We start from the raw sequence: 22,026 nt of genomic DNA on the forward strand, positions 1-22,026 counted from the left end.
GGTGGATCTAGAAGAATGGCATGGTAGTGATTTCACTAGCGGCAGTGTTTTTTAAACTATATAACTATAGGCTGCAGATTTCATATGTCCGTTATCTATAGAAAAGCAAGTTATAGCATTTGGCTAGTTGGAGGAACACAATGGTGCTGCGATTTCCCTGAAATATGTTCTATAGTAGACACAGAGCTTTTGTTCCCTAACACTGTGCCTCACATGGACCAATAATATTTTCACAGTTACAAAGAAAAGGCACATTCCATTCTGGTGAGAACAATAGTAGTGCTATAGAAACAGCAATGTACAAACAACTATACAAAGTATATAATACAGATCATTGTTTGTGTCCAGGAAAAAAAAAAATACATTACATACACTTGTATCACAAGTTTTAGGTTACTAAAATAAACTTTTAGAAAACTGATGATTATACACACTCAGGAATTGTTCCCTTAGAGTGGTTGCTTTGGATATTCAACAAGGACCTATTTTACCCAAATAAATACAGCAATTATTCAGTACACATCGTATGGAGTACCCTGTAAGTACATGGCCATTGGTGACTATTCATAGACATCAAAAGCACAAGAGCAGTAATGTTTACATAGAGACGTGTAGGATAAGCACTTTGGGCTCAGTACTTGCTATAGTGTTCTAACATTTTCGGTTCTAATCATTCCCATACATACATAAAAGGCACCAACATTGTGTTAAACAGTCTGACATCCCCCTAAAAGTGCAAAAAGCAAACAAAACAGAGTTCACTATTATACAACACTGCAAGCTATTTACAGGTTGACGGTAAAAGTGAGGTTTTGGAAATGTCTTTGGCCTTTAACAAAATCCTCTAATACAATGTCATCAAGATATACCAAGGAGAGAAGTAGGCACTGCACACATTACATTTCCAATAGCTGTTAACTGCAAAGATCTAAATATATTTGCTGGCTAACTGGTCTAATTACATTTAGTGAACACAATAAATATAGAATGGCATTCCGGGTGCAAACTGGCCAACATTATAAAGTTTCTGGTCACTTCTGCTCTAACTGAACTCACATACCGGAGAAAGTGCTGCATCTTAAAGCTGAAATCCAGGCCGATACGGATAAATACGCAGCTGAAATGGATATATATTTGTGTTTATATCCAGTCTTGAGATTTTCATAGCTTTTCCATACCACAAAATCTTATCTGGCAGGGCAGGAGACCCGATTTTCTCACACCCTGAGACTAGACACTGAAAAAAGGAGAAGCAGCAGACCAATGAGCTCCTCTCATGGTCAGTCTTCTTTTAGCATGCTCCTTGTACTGTAGTACAACGGATTTGCTCCATTTGCTGCTTCCCCCTTTCCCAATTTGAGCTGTTCTGTACAGTAGACTACAAGTGGCTGTTGCCAAGTCAAATTCAGGTACTTATATATAAAAAAAAAAAAAAAAAATACATTTGAGGAGCTGCATTACTGTGTGTCTTATATCTGCCCAGAGTACAGTTTTAACATTTTGAAATATAGTTTACTCTGAATAAACATCAGTTTTAATTATTGCTCAGTATCAGATTTCAAAAATGCTGATAACTGTAGCTTATGACTTCCATTCACATCATCAGATGAAAATGAATAATTCATCAGCTGAAAGCAGAAGAAAAAAAAAAAAAAAAAAAAAAAAAGGAAGAAGGCAGAAGGAGTAGAATATAAGGTGATCAGGAACAGAAGCAAACTGCACATCAGAAAATATTTCAGGCAATACTCTTTACAAAAAAAAAAACACAACCTGAAGTATAAACCTCGCAACACAATTTGCATAGTACCATGCTGGTGCTCAGCATATACAAGATACTCTTCCCTATTTATTTAGGCATGTAGTTCCATGTAGGGAACAATATAAACTAGTCAGATGGTGGGATTATCTTCAGGTCATATGCTTTCTAGCAGCAAGCATTTGAATTAAGTTTTTGGCAGTCCAAGGTTCAGTCTGTTTTATTGGCTTGCTCACAGGTCTGCTTCTGCATCATGCAGCGACGGACGATGCTGTCAAAACTGCCAAGGTAGAACAATGCAATTGTACGAAACAGTCCCATTGTGACGACCTAGAATGGAAACCGGTTCGATTAAAATACTGCAATTCATTTCAAAGGATTACACAAAAACAAAAAATCTTTCCTAAGGGGAGACATCACAAAATGCGGGGGCTCATTTATAAAGTAGAGCAGAAATTGATATCTGCTCTTCATTACATGAAAATTCATAAAAATGACGACGTGGTGTAGACCCATGGTATTCTCTCCGTTTGAGAGAAGCAGACACCAGACAGGTCACATTACCAGGTTCTCCTACCAGAACTTTTTTTTTTTTTTTTTTTTTTTAACACAACTTTCATTTCAAATGCTGGTGCAGAATAGGGGATAAAGGTAAAGCACAAGCATGAGGTCACACTGCTGTTTTTTAAAGATGTCCCCTTATTTTCACTTCAGCGTTGCAGTCTCCAATTTCATGATCAAGTTCCACTGACTGCCATTTAAATAATGTGCTTTTACTGTTCAGTGACGAAGTACCTTTTACTGACATTGCATCATTCTCCCTATGGCACAGAAAGAAGGCAGAGCATGTCAGCACAATAGTTTAAGACTCTCTCTGCTTTCATCGCACCTCTTTTTCTGCTCCTAACTGCAGGATATTAGCAACAAAAATTAGGCAGAACATGTACACAAGCAGCACAGTGAGCCAAGCGATGCATGAGGCTTTAGAAAAAATAATAATTCTTGGATAGGCACCCAGATTTATCATGGAAGATGCAGCCAAGCAGTGGAAGATTTGCAGTTTTGAAAAAATGCGGTAAATTTAGGAATGTTTCAGAAATAAATTGAAATAAAATAAATTGATAAAATAAACCATTGACAAATCTAACAAAATGGAAAGTCAATACACAGAAGAGAAATCCAAATCAACATTTGGTGTGACCACCCGTTGCCTTCAAAACAGCATCAATTCTTCTAGGTATACCTGAACCAGGGGCGAACTGACCATTGGGGCACTCGGGCTCTGCCCGAGGGCCCCACGCCACTAGGGGGCCCCCCATCAGGGTTGCCAGCCTCAATAAAGCCAGGGACAGTATGTAAAAATGTTTTTTTTAAATCCCAAGATTATAGCTGCCCCGCCTCTCCAGTACCTTTTCAGTGTGTGTATGTGTATTCTGTGTGTATCCTGTGTGGCCCCATAATCCCCTATTGCCCGGGGGCCCCAAAATCTACTATTGCCCGGGGGCCCATGAGTTGTCAGTCTGCCCCTGACCTGAACACAGTTTGAAGGCATTCTGCAGATAGATTGTTCCAAACATCTTGAAGAACTAACCACAGATCTTCTGTGGATGTGGTCTGCCTCAAATTCTTCATTCTCTTCTTCATTGAATCCCAGACAGACCCAATGATGTTGAGATCAGGGCTCAAGGCAGGAGGGGACAAAACACTCACTTCCAGAACTGTTTGTTCCCCTTTACCCTAAAGAGCATCATCAAGGATTTATGTAGCGCCAACAGTTTACGCAGCATTTTACATTTTAAAGGAGGACAGTACAATTAAAATACAGAAGGAGTAGGAGGGCTCTGCTCATGGAGCTTACAATCTAAAAGGGAGGGGGAGGTGGTATAAAAAAGGTAATAGCTGCAGGGGGTACGCTGACAGAGGTGACTCAAGTACAGTTCTTAGGTGGAGGTGGCGTAGGCTTCCCTGAATAAGTGAGTTTAAGGATTGCCTAAAAGGCAGACAGGGTAGGAGCAGGGAGTTCCAGTGGATGGGAGAGGCTCTGAAGAAGAGTAGAGTATGGGAGGAGGTAATAATGAGCTAGAAAGCAGGAGGTCTTGGGAGGAGCGGAGAGGACGATCCCTGCAGATGAGGTTGGCGATATAGCTGGAGCGATGTTGTGGATGGCCTTGTATGTGGTGGTTAGTATTTTGAGAGAGGCAGCAGTCACAGATCGGTTAGTAAGGTGGATTAGTCTAGCAGCAGCATTCATAATAGGCTGAAGGGGGACTAGCCTGTGTAAAGGTAGGTCCGTGAGGAAAGAGTTGCAGTAGTAAAGGCAGGAAGTAATCAAGGCGTGAATAAGTTGTTTTGTGGGGTCGTTCGGAAGGGACAAATTATGGAAATGTTGCAGAGGTTTAAGGCAGCAAGATTTAGCCAGTGATAGATGTGGAGGCAGAAGTCGAGGTCAGAGTCTAGGGGTGTGACATCAAAAAGGATATGTCTCTTAGTAAGTTTGTGATACAAAGCTGGACTGTAGGGGATTGAGAAGGTTGTTGTCAGTTCTTAAATGGCACTGGCTGTATGTTTGGGGTCATTGTCCTAATGCAGAATAGATTTAGGGCCAATAACACGCCTCCCTGATGATGGCTAAGTATTAGTCTATATTTCTTAGCATTGAGGACACCACTGACCCTGACCAAATCGCCAACTCCATTTGCAGAAATGCAGCCCCCAAAATTACAAGGACCTCCACCATGCTTCACTGTTGCCTGCCAAACACTCATTGTACTGCTCTGACCCTTTGGTGAACAAACTACCTCCTGCTACAGCCAAATATCTCACATTTTGACTCATCAGTCCAGAGCACCTGCTGCCATTTTTCAGCACCCTATTTTTAAGGTGTTTTTTTTGTGCATAGTTGAGTTACTGAGCCTTGTTTCCACATTGGAAGGTATGGCATTTTGGCCACAATTCTTCCATTGGGACCACTTCTGGCCAGATATCTCCAGACAGTAGATGGGTGTATCTGGGTCTCGCTGGTTTAACCAGTTCTGTGCTGGATATCTTCTGATGTGGAAGGGAAGCAAGCATGATGTATCTTCATCTGCTGCATCAAGTTTCCTTTGCCGACCACCACACCTACAGTCATTAACGTTGCCTGTTTCTTTGTGCTTTTTCAGAACAGCTTGAACAGCACATCCTGAAACCACAGTCCGATTTTAAATTTTTGCCTGGAAGAGACCTTGCTGATGCAGTATAACCACCTTGTGTGTTGCTGTGCTCAGTCTTACCATTGTGTAGGACTGGTGATATGAAACGGTCTTCCACATCACCTTAGTAGCAGAGTGTCCGTTTCTCACCCAGTTTTAAGCCTCATTATACAGCTGTTTCAGTTAATGACCATTTCAACCTACAGTACATATGAAATTGATGATCCTTAACGCCTGCTTGGTATAACTCATTAATCATACACCCGCCTCTAATTCTACAAAACCCCTGACTTTGTGCCAGTGTATAAAGGGTGCAAGTGTAAGAATTGATGCTGGTTTGAAGCCAGAAGGGTAGTCACACCAAATATTGATTTGATTTAGATTTTTCTTCTGGTCACTCACTTTGCATATTGAACTTTTAAAACAAAAAAAACATATAAAAAAACAATTAAAATATATATTTCTGAAAGCAATCTTACTTTACAGAATTTCTTTATACTTGCCTAAAACTTTTGCACAGTACTGTATATTTGTAGCTCTCCCCCCCCAAAAAAACAAAAAAACTACAAAATATTTTTTAAAACATTTTGAAAACAACTTTTTTGCTTATATTAATCGCTGGAAAGCTTGAAAGGCTGGAAAGATGGTCTATGATACATTCCAGCCATGCAGAACTAGAGCAAGTTAAATAATAAAAACAGCAAAGAACATGGCATCGGTCCTAATTGCAGGATGAAAATTCCTTTCCGTTTCCAGTATGTAAAATTTTAATCAAGGTCTTGGAAAAAGGATAGTTGCCAATCTGGAATTGAGGGCACATCCTGGTACCATTTCTGTCTGAAACAACTAACAATTTCAAATGTTACCTGCTGGAGGCCTTCTGTGATGGTCGTGACAGGTGACATTCCGCATGTTAAAGAAGACAGCATATAGCCATCAGATCCAACAGAACTGTTGAAATTCCCGTGCTGTAATTAGGTAGAAAGAATAAAACACAAACATTTAATAGCAGGATATGACATTCACAAGCAACATTTGAAGCAACATTTGAGAGCATCATAACAGCGGCAGGAATCATCCAGATATTTTTTTTCCCCAGCAGGCGATTGCCTGTTTAGCCTCTTGATTGCTTTTACAGGTGGCGTGAGGCGACACCCTCCCGCCACCCTCCGGTGCTTCTCCCAGCTGGCCCGATCGCACAGGCAGCAAGAGATTTAATCCACCAGTGGTTTACTATAGAGCTGGCCGTGGACCAGATGGTCCCCGGCTCTCTCTATGACCCTCGGAGGCCAAAAGCGAACTTTATACTGAGAAATTGTTGGATACATTATATTTTATGTATGTTTTTAGTTATATATTCACATATGTATGGCAATCTTTTATGTTATTGAGAGTCCATATAGTTGAAGCATTTTTTGTTGTTCCATATTGATCACAGAGCGAATATAATTTATATATATATATATATATATATATATATATATATATATATATATATATATATATATATATATATATATATATATATATATATATATATATATATATATATATATATATATATATATATATAGATAGATAGATTTATCGCCACACCATTCATGTGCTAACATTCAATCAGGTGCTTCCGAGACAAGCTCAGTACGTTTTATCCCACTAAGTCCCCTTTCACACCAGGGCGTTTTGCAGGCGCTATAGCGTTAGAAATAGCGCCTGCAAAACGCCCTAAAGAAGCTGCACCATTGTGTGTAGTGTGAAAGCCCCGGGGGCTTTCACACTACAGCGGTGCGCTGACAGGACGTCAGAAAAAAGTCCTGCCAGCAGCTTCTTTGGAGCGGTGAAGGAGCGGTGTGTTTACCGCTCCTCCACCGCTGCTGCCCATTGAAATCAATGGGGCAGCGCTGTAATGCCGCCGGCAAAACGCTGCTATTGCGGCGTATTGCTGGCGGTTTTAACCCTTTCGCGGGGGGAGGGGGGGTAAAAGCGCCCCGCTAGCGCCCGAAATGCGCCGCAAATCCGGCGGTAAAACTCCGCTAAAAATAGCAGCGTTTTACCGCTGACGCAAGGTGCGGTGTGGTGTGAAAGGGGTCTAACTGATTTTTATTTTGTTCTGTAAAATGCATTCAATCTATTTCAGCTGATGTTGGGCTCAAGCTAGATTACATTTTTAAAGTGTTCTTTAAAATCACCAGACAATAAACCGAACAAAGAAATTATGACAAAAGTAAAAACACAGAGCACAGGATATGGCAACAGGACTTTCTAAATACTAGGGTTACACCGATACCGAGCATTTGCAGAAGTTCCTGTACTCGTGCAAATGCTCCGATGCTTAATCCGATACCTACTGGTAGGCCAGTACCAGGCCCGGCATCCTCATCACAGCAGGGGGTGGGGTCAGCCTCACAGACGATCAGTACAGCGGTGGAGGGAGTTACAAGCACCGATCTCCTGGTGTGGCTTTCAATAAAGCAGCCGACAGCTCCCTCCTATGGCTGTCAGGTGCTTTATTAAAAGCTATACAAGGGGATTGGTGCTTATAACTGCCCCCACCACTGCACTGATCACCCCAAACTGTCCCATGTCCTCTTCCGGCTCCCCTGGTCTCCCTCATCCCAGATCTGTCAGGATGGAGAGCGGAGGCAAATGTCGGAGCGGTGGTAAATGTCATTTACAGGCCCCTTCTTAATGCACAGAGTCAGCGATCACTGACAGTCCATTCATAACTGAGCATTGTAAATGGTTTCCTGTCCCATCTTCAGTGCAGCTGAGGCTGCAGATAAAGGGATTGGGGGAATATGTGTCCTCAGTCTCTTTTGCAAAAGGGAGATGTCAGGGGTCTGTTTAGACCCCCTGATATCTAAAAGTCACCCCCAACAGGGCTGATAAAAATAGAAAAAGTAATTGCAATAAATATTTAAAAGGTTAAAATAATAATAATAAATATTATATATAAAAAAAATTAAAACCACCGACACCGTACACTGCCCTACTGACATCATCCACTGCCACCCACCTCCTCCCAAAAAATTGTGAATAAAATAAGAAATTAAATTGTCTGCTACCTATCAGTGCCTCATCAGTGCTGCACATTGGTCACGCGACATAAAAATAAAAAAAGTGCATTGGTAATTGGTATTGGCGAGTACTTGAAAAAGTATTGGTACTCGCGCTCGGTCTTAAAAATTTAGTATCGGTGAAATCCTACTAAATACTCCAATTCTGTGGCATGTCAGCTTGCAAGAGTATGAATCATTCATACTAACAGGAAATAAGTGAAAAAGTAACAAAAAGATCAAAAAATTGCAAAACAACCAACCAGTCTCCTGCCTTTGAGGGTTAGAATTATTATATTTTGTTCATGTTTCAAGCGATCATAAAACCAGCATAGAGGTCTATTGCTGACAGCATTGATCCAGTTTTTTGTGCAGCCTTCCAGGGAGGCAGATTTCAGGTTTTATACTAGCTTACCATGTCTTTGTTAGAATATAATATTATTATACAAACATGCACACACAGTGTAATCCAAAACATTCAAATGCGCAGGAGGGAAAAAAAAAAATAAAAAAAAAAAAAAAAAAAGCGCGTTAGGTATTGAGTACACTTCATGGAGAATCTTTTACAAAAAGATAATTAAAATAACCAAAAACAAAGAAAAACATTGAAACAAAAAAAATAAAATCGATTTCAAGGCACATAAGAAAAAAAAAAAAAAGTTAGTGAATGGTTTATAATTATTTTGATTTCTGCCACAATTCAAAGTAATGTTACCAATGCTTAGAGAGGAGAAGAGAAGCTTTTTGCCCATCTATGTAGAGGCTCTCCCCATGTAGTGTGTGATGGGGAAATATAACATAATATTGCCTCTAAGAAAGCAAGCTTCCAAATTCTAGTTACCTTTGAAGACTTCATGCTATAGTAATGTCATTCTAAATTGACTATATGGACAAGCCAGCTCACTAACCTGCTGTCAGGAATGTGCCATCTTTCTTAGGTAATTTTCCTCCAATGGGGGGTGGGTTGACTGTTTTACATTCGAGTTCTATACAGTATATATTTCAGCAAAAACTTGGAAAAACTGTTTAGTTTCAGAGCTGCCATCATGCATGCGTCCGATTCGGTCAACCGGCGCTACGCAATAATATATGACGGGACCCATGGCGTAAACAGCATCTTAAGGTATTCTTGTTATAAAATAGTGTTGATTGCTCAGGCAGAGAGGCATGTGAGCGGTCTGCCAGGTTAACAGCAGATAGTTCACATGCTGTATGCCAGTTGTAATCTGGCAGGTATCCCTTTGTTAATTAGGTGCATAAAAAACACCTGAATTAAAACTGGCATAGATGGTGCTTTGTTAATGTGGCGCAAGCCACTTGCACCAGTTTCCGCCAAGTCCCCATGTATTCATCAAAATAGGAGAGACAAGCAATATAGCCTTGCAAAGATGGCGGATGTCTAGGCAAGGCATTATTTAGCACACATCTGTACAAAAACATTACTTCTGTTTTAGAGGTCAAACACAGTGTGTTCATTTAAAGAGGAAGTAAACCCCAATGGGTTTACTTCCTCTTTCATTCCCTGCAAAGGCAAAGCATAATGGACTACTATGCATTGCATTGTAGTCCATTATGTGTCACTTACCTGACACAGGAGCCAGCGATGTCACCGCTGTCCCCTGTAGTCCGGCGCATCCATCTTTTCGGTGGGGTCTCGCAGCTCCGCCGCTATCATTCGGCGGAGCCGTGATGACGTCACTCCCGTGCATGCGCACGGGAGCCGACACGCGCGGCAACTCCATTGTTGGAAATTCCACGCTCAGTGCGCCTGCGCGCCGCTGTCTACGGCGCATGCGCCGTAGACAGCGGTGCCTGTCTTCGGGCAAATATCTCCTAAACCGTATAGGTTTAGGAGATATTTCTTGGACCTACAGGTAAGCCTTAATCTAGGCTTACCTGTAGGTCAAAGTGGTTTGTAAGGGTTTACAACCACTTTAATGGTCATGTGATAACTGTATGCATACAAGTACACCATTCATAAGAGGTTTGCTATCTCAGCATCATTTTAGAGTTAACCCCTTGACTATATGAGCAGTAAAAGACAAACGTGTTAGCATGGCTTCATTTAGTCCTCAAATATGGAGACTGACAGTACAGGTCACAATGGATTAACAATATGCAAAGGGCTACAGAACAGGAATATGGTGCTATGGTATACAGAGGGATAGGTCGTTATAGTTGTAGAATTTTGGAAATGATCATTCCTTTGGATTAAATACTACCATCTGAAATGGCCAGGTTAGATAATTGGATGCATCCAAAACATTGTCTGACTTCCTTTTGGCTTTATAGCATATGGTTGTGTGACTCCAGCATGAAGACTATACTTTCATTTTCCATGTTTCCAAAGCTTTACTATTTGCTTACCCTAAATTATAAAACAATATCCAAACCCACACCATTCGGGAAAAAAACAAAGGAATGAGGACACCAAGTTGTTTCACAAAATACTTTACCATTTCACATAGATGTTTGTAAGTGCTTATTCCCCGGACAATAAAATTATTTGTTTTTATTTTATAATTTAGAAGGGTTAAAAAAATAAAAAAAAATCTAAACCTGGATAAACTGTTCCCAATGCATGACCAGAAATAAATGTGTATTTCACAGGTAAAAGTGCACAGATTGTATACTTACTACAGCATCTCTTACGATCACTTTGGCAACTTGATCAGGTTGGCAAAGGCTTGAAGACTCTGAAATTAACTTGGTTTCCAGTGGCTTGAAATGAAACAAAACATGGAACATAAGCATTCATCATTTACATTTGAAAGTAGCGGTTAAAAGAGTTATATTTGCATAAATATATGGTTTAGAATGGATGATATGCACATCTAATGTATTTTGATTCCTTTCCCCTCATACCAGCTTGCTGTGTCCGTCATGCTGCATGTAAAAACGTATAGTCTAAAAGGCGCTTTCACACTAGGGCGAGGACGCGGGTGATATTTTTTGACATTTTGACCCCCGCTAGATGGCGAAAAAGGGTTAAAAGCACCTGCAAAGCTCTGCTGCTGAAGCACTTTGACAGCACTGGCTATTGATTTCAATGGCATGGACATTTTAGGAGTGGTGTATTCACTGCTCTCGCAACGCCCCAAAGATCCTGCTTGCAGGACTTTTTTCCCCATCCTGCAAGCACACCACCCCAGTGTGAAAGCACTCGGGCTTCCACACTGGAGAGGCAGTTTTTCAGGCGCTATTTTTAGCCATTTAGCATCTGAAAAATGCCTCAGTGTGAAAGTAGCCCAAGTATTTAACGTAGCACTTCACTAATTTAGGACACATTTATAGCAGATGCAATGGGATGCATTTTTCAACACATTCTTATTGCACAGACAGCCAAAAATCCACATTATCCTATGGGCATAGTTCACACCATTACAGTGGATTTAAAAAAAGAAGAAGTACAGCAAGCTCAATTTTAGTGCACCACAAGTGTGTGAAATGCAAATAAATGCCGTAGGAGGCGCAGGACATGGCATAGGTATATTATTATATATATATATATATATATATATATATATATATATATATATATATATATATATATATATATATATATATATATATATATATATATATACACACACACACACACACACACACACACACACATACATACATATACACACACATACATACATACATACATATACACATACACATACACACACACACCTTTTTTCACGTATGGACTGAATGTTCACTACTATTTGTTTTATAGACATGTTTGTATTTGATTAATTTGTTTATTAGTGGCTCACTCTGTTATGTTGGAAAATATGTATAACAACACTTGTCATTAGGCATTATTGATATGGTGGACACTTGCACTTCCTTGATGTAAATAGAGTTTTTCAATTTCACTTTTGTATTTTGAATACAATGAATTACAAAAAATTTTAGCAGCGCCATTTCCCTCTTTTTGGGCACCACTTTGTGGCGTCTGTTTGGGGAGGCTGCAGCTATATTTATACCTTAATATACCGCACTGGCCAATCAAGATGGCACCCACAAGAAGATGCCAGGGCACATTTATGGGCCATTGGAGGGGATGCAAGGATTGTGGATTTTAGTTGCACATTCAAATTTTACCACGTTTTAGAAGTTAAAAACCAACATAATTTAATCAGAGGTGGCCAAACATGTGTACACAATTTTAGATATGCACAAGCAAAAGTAAAAAATGACTGAGGATTTTCACTTGAAAAAAGGGACAAATTCCACTTCCTCCTTACACGTGTCAAGGAAAGAAACCAGATTACAATGAGCAGAAAGATAATGTCTTTTCAGTTGTATGATTTATCTGAAAGCAAGTGTGCCAGTAAATCACATATTTGGAACGCTTCTCTTCAGGAATGAATGTAGGTCGATTAGGCACCTACTGGTTCTCTCCAGTACAAACGCTGGAGTGCCAGTGTCACTATGGCTTCTAGCAGCAGCACCACCTTTAACCTAGATATACGAGTGAACAGTAAACATATATGCAAATCCTACCTTTGATTTGTTTTCTTCTGCAAACCCAGGCGTGTCAGTGTCCGGAGGATAGGCAACAGTAACATAAACATTATATGGCTTAACCTGAAAAAATAAAATAATTGAATTACCAATTATGGCAGCTTATATGTAAAGTGTTACTACATACACACAATAGGCCACTCTATTGGGTACATATAGACGTGGGGAAGACGACCTGAAGTTCAAACCGAGAATCAGAATGGGGAAGAAATGGGATTGAGGTGACTGAATGTGGAATTGTTTGTTGGCGTCAGACAGATTGGTCTGAGTATTTCAAAAAATTGCTGATCCACTGGGATCTTCATGCACAACCATCTGTAGGGTTTACAGAGAATGGTCCAAAAAAAAAAAAAAAAAAAAAAAAAAAAAAAAGGGGAGAAAATATCCAGTGAGCAGAAGTTGTGTGGATGACATCAGAGGAGAACGGGCAGACTTGCTTGAGATGATAGAAAAGCAACAGTAAAGCCCCATACACACTATCAGATTTTCTGCTGGTTTTTGTCTTCAGATTTTCCAAAACAATATAATATAAGATCAAACCTTTGGAGTTTCAATTTTTATGCAATCAGGCAGGCCCTTGCACTACATGGTTTTGGTAAATCTGAAGGAAAAAAAATAAAAAAAAATCAGCAGAAAATCTGATAGTGTGTATGGGGCTCAACTCAAACGCTTGCATACCATCTCGCACAACACTTCAAACCCAGAAGTAGATGGGCTATAGCAGCAGACGACCACACCGGGTACCACTCCTGTCAGCTAAGAACAGGAAATTGAGGCTACAATTCACACAGGCTCACCAAAAATTGAACAAAAGATAATTGGAAAAACATTGCCTCGTCTGAGGAGTCTCGATTTCAGCTGCGACATTCAGATGGTATGGGCAGAATTTGGTGTAAACAAAGTATGGATCCATCCTGTCTTGTATCAATGGTTCAGGCTGATGGTGGTGGGGGATATTTTCTTGGCACACTTTGGGCCACTTAGTAAAAATTTGAGCATTGTTTAACCACTTGACAACTGGGCACTTAAACCCCCCTCGTGACCAGACCAATTTTCAGCGCTCTCACACTTTGAATGACAATTACTCAGTCATGTAACACTGTACCCAAATGATTTGTTTGTCCTTTTTTCCCCCATACAAATAGAGCTTTCTTTTGGTGGGTTCTTTATTTTTTGCGCTATAAATGAAAAAAAATAAAAATAAAAATACGCTTTTTTTCTTTGTTTCTGTGATAAAATTTTGCAAATTATTAATTTTTCTTCATAAATTTTGGCCACAATTTATACTGCTACATATCTGTGGTAATAACAACCCAAATTAGTGGATATTATTTGGTCTTTGCGAAAGTTCACAAGCTGTGGTGCAAATCATAAAAAAATTATCACAACTGATGTACTGGTGGCCTCATCTCATTTCTTGAGACCCGAACAAGCCAGGAAAGTACAAATACCCCCCAAATGACCCCTTTTTTGAAAGTAGACATTCCAATGTATTTAGTAAGAGGCATGGTGAGGTTTTTGATGTTGTCATTTTTTCCCCACAATTCTTTGCAAAATTAAGATTATTTTTTTCCACAAAATTGTCATTGTAATAGGTTATTTCTCTCACATGGCATGTGTATACCACAAATAATGCCCCATTCATCAATACATTCTGCTACTCCTCCTGAGTATTATGATACCACATGTGTGGGACTTTTCCACAGCCTAGCCACATAGAGAGGCCCAACATGCAGGGAGCACCATCACGTGTTCTAGGAGCATAAATTACACATCTAACTTCTTGACTACCTATTACACTTTTGAAGGCCCTGGAGCACCAGGACAATGACATGTGACACTCACGTGGCACTGACGACAGAAGGCACTATGTGGCACTGATGACACATAGCACTGATGACAGATGGCACAGTGGTACTGGGGACAGGTGGCACTTTATTTTTTTACTAACTGCTGCAGCTGTTCATCTCTCCCTCCTCACACGCTGCCTCTGTGTGAGGAGGGAGAGTCAGCGATGATCTCATATGTTTACATATGAGATCATCTCTCAGTGGACACGCCGATCGCGCTGTAAACAGCTTCTGTGATTGGCCATTTACAGCGATCTGTAACTGGCTGTGTCCAAGGGACACGGCCAGCACAGAACTTCCCTGGTGCGTGCTCACGGGAGCACGCATTGCGGAAGTAAACAGGAGAACGTCCAGGGACGGCCTCCCGGCAATTGGCGTCCACGCTGCAGCCGTCTTTTGGCTATAGCACAGATGCCTAGTGGTTAAACACCTCGGCATACCTGAGCATTGTTGCTGACCATGTCCATCCCTTTATGACTACAGCAGGATAATGCACCATGTCACAAAGCTTGAATCCTCTCAAATTGGGAGCCATTCTCCCACCGATAGGGCCAGGAACTTGGGGAAGAGAGTATGAAAAGGAGAGCCAGCCAGGTCACACAGAGCGGGGATCTCCTGCTGTGACAGAGCTTTTATTTGAATTGCCCCGGTGGCCGCTGTCATACGAAGTCCCGCTTCCTGGACTGGCTCCTATGATACACAGCACACTAGTCCAATACTGGGACATGTGACGTCTATCATAGGAGCCAGTCCAGGAGGCAAGACTTCGCATGACAGCGGCTGCCGGGCAATTCAAATCAAAAGAAAAAATGGTAGAAGCAGTTTTCACATACAAAGGGTGGGAAATTGTACACACTAGTCTGTATGGACATGACCAGATACTCCTAGTTATTCTTTTTGAATATACACACACACACACACAAACACACACACACACACACACACACATTTTCATTGGTCGAGTTTTGTATAACACCTACGGTTTGAAGGAATGCCTGGGCTTGATTGGCTGAACTGTATAGTCACCAAGCCTCTTGATACCCCTGTTGAAAGTTCTATAAATAAAATGGAGCTCCCATAACCACTGGGGACTGTCTGTGGAGCTTCCCATGTGAGAACAACTATCATGTGTCTTACTTGGTAAACATGAGTGCACTCAACTGCATTATCCAAAACAGCTGAAAAAAAGTGTTCTTATTAGGGCAAGCAAAGTTAATCATGCAATAGCATAAAATAATTTCCATGACAAGGTCAAATGGCACTACCCATCACCCCAAGAAGACCATACCAACACTGAAGCTGGACATTTCAGCAAGAAAAGGATTTCAAACAAAGCCAAGGAAACTCTCAATTGGTTTTCAGAGAAAGAAAATAAAGCTGCTAGAAAGGCCCAGCCAATCACCTGACTTGAATCCAATAGAAAATCCATGGCAAGAACTAAAGATCAGATTTCATAGAAGAGGCCCACAGAACCTAAGATGTGAAGACGGTTTGTGTGGAAGAATGGGCCAAAATCACACCTGAGCAATGCATGCGACTAGTTTCTCCATACAGGAGGCGTCTTGAAGCCATCATTAGCAACAAAAGGATTTTGTGCGAAATATTAAATACATTTCAGTTAGCGTGTTCAAGACGGTCATTTAATTTTATTCCACATAACGTAATTTCTGAACTTCGTTTAGGTTTCAGAAACCCATGGATTTCATGGGTTGTTACAAACCTAAAAATTTCATGTCAATAGTACTTTTAGAAATATATTTACAGATAAAAATGGCCAGGTGTTCAATATTTATACACACACACAAACACACACACACACACTTATTTTCACATTTAACTAACATACATTGACATAATCATAGTCTAACTTTAGGTAAAAAGCCTAGTAGACAGATGAAATGTATCTATTAGTACCTGCAAAAATATCTAGGGCTGTGGAAAGTAAAGATTAATTCCTCAATAAATTTTTTTGATCAAAATTCTTTTGATTGGTACTTCCCTCTCCGCCGGCTTCAAGGAGTTCCGTTGGAGATCCGGTGACATCAACGTCACTGGACTCCTCCCCCCTTCCCCAAGTGCCTCAGTCTACTAATGAAGGGAAGGGGGGGAGGAGTCGGGGAACGTCAAAGTGCTGATTGAACGTAACGCATACGAAGGAGGAGCTACGCATGAGGTCACCCGCTGCTGCGCTACGGAACTAACACGATTGTCAGTTTTAGATGCAGTGTTTTTATCATCTTTGAGTAGTTTGTGTTTGAACACAAAAATTTAATCTTATACTTAAGCGGTGAGCACTTAGATCTTTTCTTTCTACCCATGACCTGGCGTCCTTGCTGAGATCTAAGGAGACGTGAGAGAAGTTTATGGTCCGTGTTAACCTTTTTGATACCTGCTTGCATGACCACCTGTTTGCACAGGGGTCCATGCCATAAGGTGAGAGTGATTAGTTAGACCGGAGGTGGAGGGATTGTCACGCTACTGTGGAAAAAAATAATTACTCGTGTCAGTGCTACAGTTTGAATTTAAAATGTATTTGTGTGAACTGTGAAGTTAAGTCATGGATTGTGGAAACTAACTAGTGTCAGGTGATTGTATATAGCATTGATGGCAAACCTTGGCACCCCAGATGTTTTGGAACTACATTTCCCATGATGCTCAACTACACTGCAGAGTGCATGAGCATCATGGGAAATGTAGTTCCAAAACATCTGGGGTGCCAAGGTTCGCCATCACTGGTATATAGTGTATACCCCATTTACTACTGAATAATGCAGAGTTGCAAGCAAGGAGATCAGCTAAAAGTAGATGGATCTGTACGTGCGTTATAATTAATCAAAATTAGTCGATTAAAAAAAAAAAAAAAAAAAACAATTAATCAAAACACAAATTTGAATCAGTAACAGCACTAAAAATATCTATAAAAATGTTTCTCCCCCATCAAGTTTACAGCTCTACCACACAGCATAGCCCTGTATTGCAGGACACAATATCAGTCAATTACCATGTTCACCTTTTGCCCTTACCCCATTCTGTAACTGGCTTTTGGAAAGAAAGAAAGAGCACTGATTAGCACATTTCTGTCACTCCGCCTTCTTCTATCAGCATGTGCCTCGTTAACAAAATGAGTAATGCAGCACAATTTATTGAATTCTTATGCTGCTTCATCCTCTCTCATCTGAGCTCTGCTGTACATAGACTGCAAGAAGCTGAAACCAAGTCAAATTCAAAGACAGGAAAGCCTCCTGTCTCTTAAGGCTTAATTTTTGTAGCTAGCCATGAACCACAAAGAAAGAGCGGCAGTATCTGTGTCCCATGATATACGCCAAGAAACTGGATTTTACTGGTAAACCAAAAATCCCATTTTGTTACTGTTGTACATCACGGGACACAGTGCATCTTCATATCCACGATAGGGATGTCCCAAAGCACTGAATATATGGGGGGGCACAACATGGCAACAAGTCAAATGCCCCAAAACAATCAATCAAATCCAAAACAGATTAGCCTGCAAAACACAATCCAAAAGGTATTGTCTTAAGAAGGTTCTATGAGTCACTTGGTAAAAATTTTTTTTTTTTTTTAACAAAGTATACCAAAGACCAAGTAGCAGCTTTACAAATATGAACTACCAAAGTCTGATGTTGAATTGCCCAGGAATCACACTCCTGGAAGAATGAGCAGCCACTGAAAAGATAGAACTTTGCCATTTAGACTATAAGCCTAAGAAATAAGCTGATGGTTCCATTGAGAAATGGTGGACTTGAAAGCTGCATGACCATTCAAGAAGCACAAATGGGAACCATCATGAACGAAAAATATCAAAAAATAAAACCTCCCCAAACTGATGATCGTTTCAGCTGCACAGATTCACACACTAGTAAAAATTAACAAAAAGGATTAACAAAATTCTGCACTCACTTCACATGTTCTTTATGGAAGACAGTGTCACAACTGACCACATTGTGAACATTTCTGCAAGATTACACAACTGATCATGTAATCAAAGATGTCCCGTGGTTTAGGCTGGAGAAAGATGAACCTCATCAAATGCTGGTGGCTGAGCAGAAGATGCTTAAGGGTTCCCCCCATATCTGAAACAGAATGGCAATGAGCACTGAACATTTTAGCAGACTCCAAGTTGGTTGTTCTAAACCAGTCTCTCAATTCCAGTCCTTAAGGCGCACCAACAGGTCATGTTTTCAGGATTTCCCTCAGATGAAACAGCTGTAGTAATTACTAAGGCAGTGAAACTGATCAAATCACCTGTACAAATTAATGGAGAGTCTGAAAACATGACCTGTTAGACCCCTTTCATACTGGGGCGTTTTTTCCAGGTGCTTTAGCATTAAAAATAGTGCCCGTGAAGCGCTTGAAAGAAGCCTCATCTGCAATCGCAATGTGAAAGCCCAAGTGCTTTAAGAGCCCTTTCACAATGTCAGTGCCCGAAAAATGCTCGTAAAGCTCTGCTTAAACTATCAGCGCTCTACCAGCATTTTCTGAGTGCTATTGGGGCACTTTTAACCACTGCTAGTGTCCAAATAAAGGGTTAAAAGCGCCCACAAAATGCTGCTGCCAAAAGCGCTTTTCAGACGTTTTGCTTTCCCCACTCCAAAAGCGTTGCAAAGAAGCTGCTTGCAGGACTTTTTTTTGACACCCTGCCAGCGCCTCAGTTTGAAAGCACTCGGGCTTTTTCATTGGGACTGCAGTTGAGGCTTCTTTCAGGCGCTTTACAGGCACTTTTTTTTTTTTAAAGCTAAAGCACCTGAAAAATGCCCCAGTGTGAAAGGGATCTCCGTGTGAAAGTACTCGGGCTTTTACATTGGGACTGCAGTTGCAGCTTCTTTCACGCGCTTTACATGCGCTTTTTTTAACGATAAAGCCCCTCAAAATGCCTGAAAAACGCCACAGTGTGAAAGAGCAGATTGAGGGCTGGAATTGAGAAACACTGGCCTAAAACAGTGTTGGTAACAGTTGCTGTTGGCACAAAACTAGTTTAGTGGATTTTGTTGCAGATCTAGAGAGAGAAATACTTTCAAAGAGGTGTAGAGGGTCAGCCTGGGGCAGGGTTAAGAGGGGGTTAATTGAAGGCAGGTACTTCCCCTTCAGACCTACTTATGGTCAGGTGTGCTGAAAGTGTCAGTGTGGAGTTGTTGAGTAGGAGAGAGATAGACACAGCAGCACGCTGTGTGGATGGTGTACCTGCTGGATGAGCTTAACCACTTAACAACCGCCCATTGCCGATTAACGGCTTCAGGGCGGTTGTTTAACTCTGAGAGGCCGTTAATTAACAGCCTCCCAGAATTCTGCTCTCGCGCGCCCCCCTGGGGCGCGCACACGAGAGCATCCGTGACCGCTGGGTCCAGTGGACCCGGCGCATCACGAATCACGGTAAACGGCCGCTCATCGCGGCCGTTTACCACGTGATCGCTCCATCAAATGACGGAGTGATCACTTGTAAACAAGCCGGCGTCATGTTATGACGCCGGTTCCTCCCTCCCCTCTCTGTACCGATTGGTACAGCGGAGGGGAAAGAGATCGGTGTCAGCAGCGATGTGGGCTGCATCTGCAGTGCCCACATCGCTGCTCACCGAAAATTAACCCCTCAATTCCCTGCATATACTCTGCATTGCCCTGCAAATACTCTGCATATACTCTGCATTGCCCTGCAAATACTCTGCATATACTCTGCATTGCCCTGCATATACTCTGCATTGCCCTGCATATACTCTGCATTGCCCTGCATATACTCTGCATTGCCCTGCAAATACTCTGCATTGCCCTGCAAATACTCTGCATTGCCCTGCAAATACTCCGCATTGCCCTGCAAATACTCCGCATTGCCCTGCAAATACTCCGCATTGCCCTGCAAATACTCCGCATTGCCCTGCAAACACTCCGCATTGCCCTGCAAACACTCCGCATTGCCCTGCAAACACTCCGCAATGCCCTGCAACACTCCGCAATGCCCTGCAACACTCCGCAATGCCCTGCAACACTCCGCAATGCCCTGCAACACTCCGCAATGCCCTGCAACGCTCTGCAACACCCGCCAATACCCTGCAACACTCTGCAATGCTCTGCAACACCCGCCAATACCCTGCAACACTCTGCAATGCTCTGCAACACCCGCCAATACCCTGCAATGCTCTGCAACGCAGTACTCTGCAACACCATGCTCTAAAATACCCAGCCATAGTCGGTGATACCCTGCAATACCCAGCCATAGACATCTCCCGCCGCCCTCCGCCCTCCGGTGCTTCTACCGAATCGCTAATACGATCAAAGCCAGAATCTTTTTTTTTTTGTTCAGGCTTCCCAGCTTAGAGGTGAGATGTGGGTCTTAATGACCCCACATCTCACTGTAAAGAGGACCTGTCATGCCATATTCCTATTACAAGGGATGTTTACATTCCTTGTAATAGGAATAAAAGTGATCAAAAAAATTATTTTTGGGGAAAAAAATGTCAAACTAAAATAAAGTAAAATGAACAATAAAAAAAAAATGTTTTTTTTTAAAGCGCCCCTGTCCCCATGTGCTCGCATGCAGAAGCGAACGCATGCGTAAGTCCCGCCCACATATGAAAACGGTGTTCAAACCACACATGTGAGGTATCGCTGCGAACGTTAGAGCGAGAGAAATAATTCTAGCCCTAGACCTCCTCTGTAACTCAAAACATATAACCAGTAAAAAAAATGTAAATCGTCGCCTATGGGGATTTTTAAGTAGCGACGTTTGCCGCCATTCCACGAGCGTGTGCAATTTTGAAGAGTGACATATTAGGTATCTATTTACTCAGCGTAACTTCATCTTTCACATTATGCAAAAATTGGGCTAACTTTACTGTGTTTTTTTTTTTTTAAGCACAAAAAACAGTTTTTTTTCCAAAAAAATGCATTTGAAAAATTACTGCGCAAATACTGTGCGAGATAAAAAGTTGAAAAGACCACCACTGTATTCTCCAGGGTGCTTGCTAAAAAAACATATATAATGTTTTGGGGTTCTATGTAATTTTCTAGCAAATAAATGATGATTTTTACATGTAGGAGAGAAATGTCAGAATTGTCCTGGGTGCTCCAGAACACCTGATGGCGCTCCATGCATGTTGGGCCTCTGTATGTGGCCACGCTGTGTAAAAGTCTCACACATGTGGTATCACCATACTCGGGAGTAATAGCAGAATGTGTTTTGGGGTGTAATTTGTGGTATGCATATGCTGTGTGTGAGAAATAACCTGATAATATGACAATTTTGTGAAAAAAAAAAAAAAAGTAAAAAGAATCTTGATTTTGCAAAGAATTGTAGGAAAAAATGACAACTTCAAAAAACTCATCATGCCTCTTACTAAATACCTTGGAATGTCTTCTTTCCAAAAAGGGGTCATTTGGGGGGTATTTGTACTTTTCTGGCATGTTAGGGTCTCAAGAATTGAAATAGGCCGCCAGTCCTTCAGGTGTGATCAATTTTCAGATATTGGCACCATAGCTTGTGGACTCTATAGCTTTCACAAAGACCAAATAATATCCACCAATTTGTACTTATTTTTACCAAAGATATGTAGTAGTATAAATTTTGGCCAAAATTTATGAAGAAAAAATTAGTAATCTGCTAAATTTTCTAACAGAAACAAAGAAAAATTCGTTTTTTTACAGAA

The 22,026-nt window shown here is 41.1% G+C and overlaps 1 protein-coding gene across 1 annotated transcript in view; it reads right to left on the reverse strand.

The window, feature by feature from the left end:
- Window positions 1-313: 313 nt before the first annotated feature.
- KDSR (3-ketodihydrosphingosine reductase) overlaps window positions 314-22,026 on the reverse strand; it is a 71,200-nt gene continuing 49,487 nt past the window's right edge. The window contains exons 8-11 of the mRNA XM_077492075.1: window positions 12,504-12,587; window positions 10,641-10,724; window positions 5,814-5,915; window positions 314-2,086 (exon numbers count right to left, since the gene is read on the reverse strand). Coding sequence (XP_077348201.1) covers window positions 1,967-2,086; window positions 5,814-5,915; window positions 10,641-10,724; window positions 12,504-12,587 — 390 coding nt within the window. The 3' untranslated portion in view covers window positions 314-1,966. The remainder of the gene's footprint in view (window positions 2,087-5,813; window positions 5,916-10,640; window positions 10,725-12,503; window positions 12,588-22,026) is intronic.

The sequence above is a fragment of the Lithobates pipiens genome, unplaced genomic scaffold (genome assembly GCF_037356315.1).
Source record: "Lithobates pipiens isolate NorthernLeopardFrog02 unplaced genomic scaffold, aLitPip1_a1.2 Scaffold_19, whole genome shotgun sequence".
Classification (NCBI taxonomy): Eukaryota; Metazoa; Chordata; class Amphibia; order Anura; family Ranidae; genus Lithobates; species Lithobates pipiens.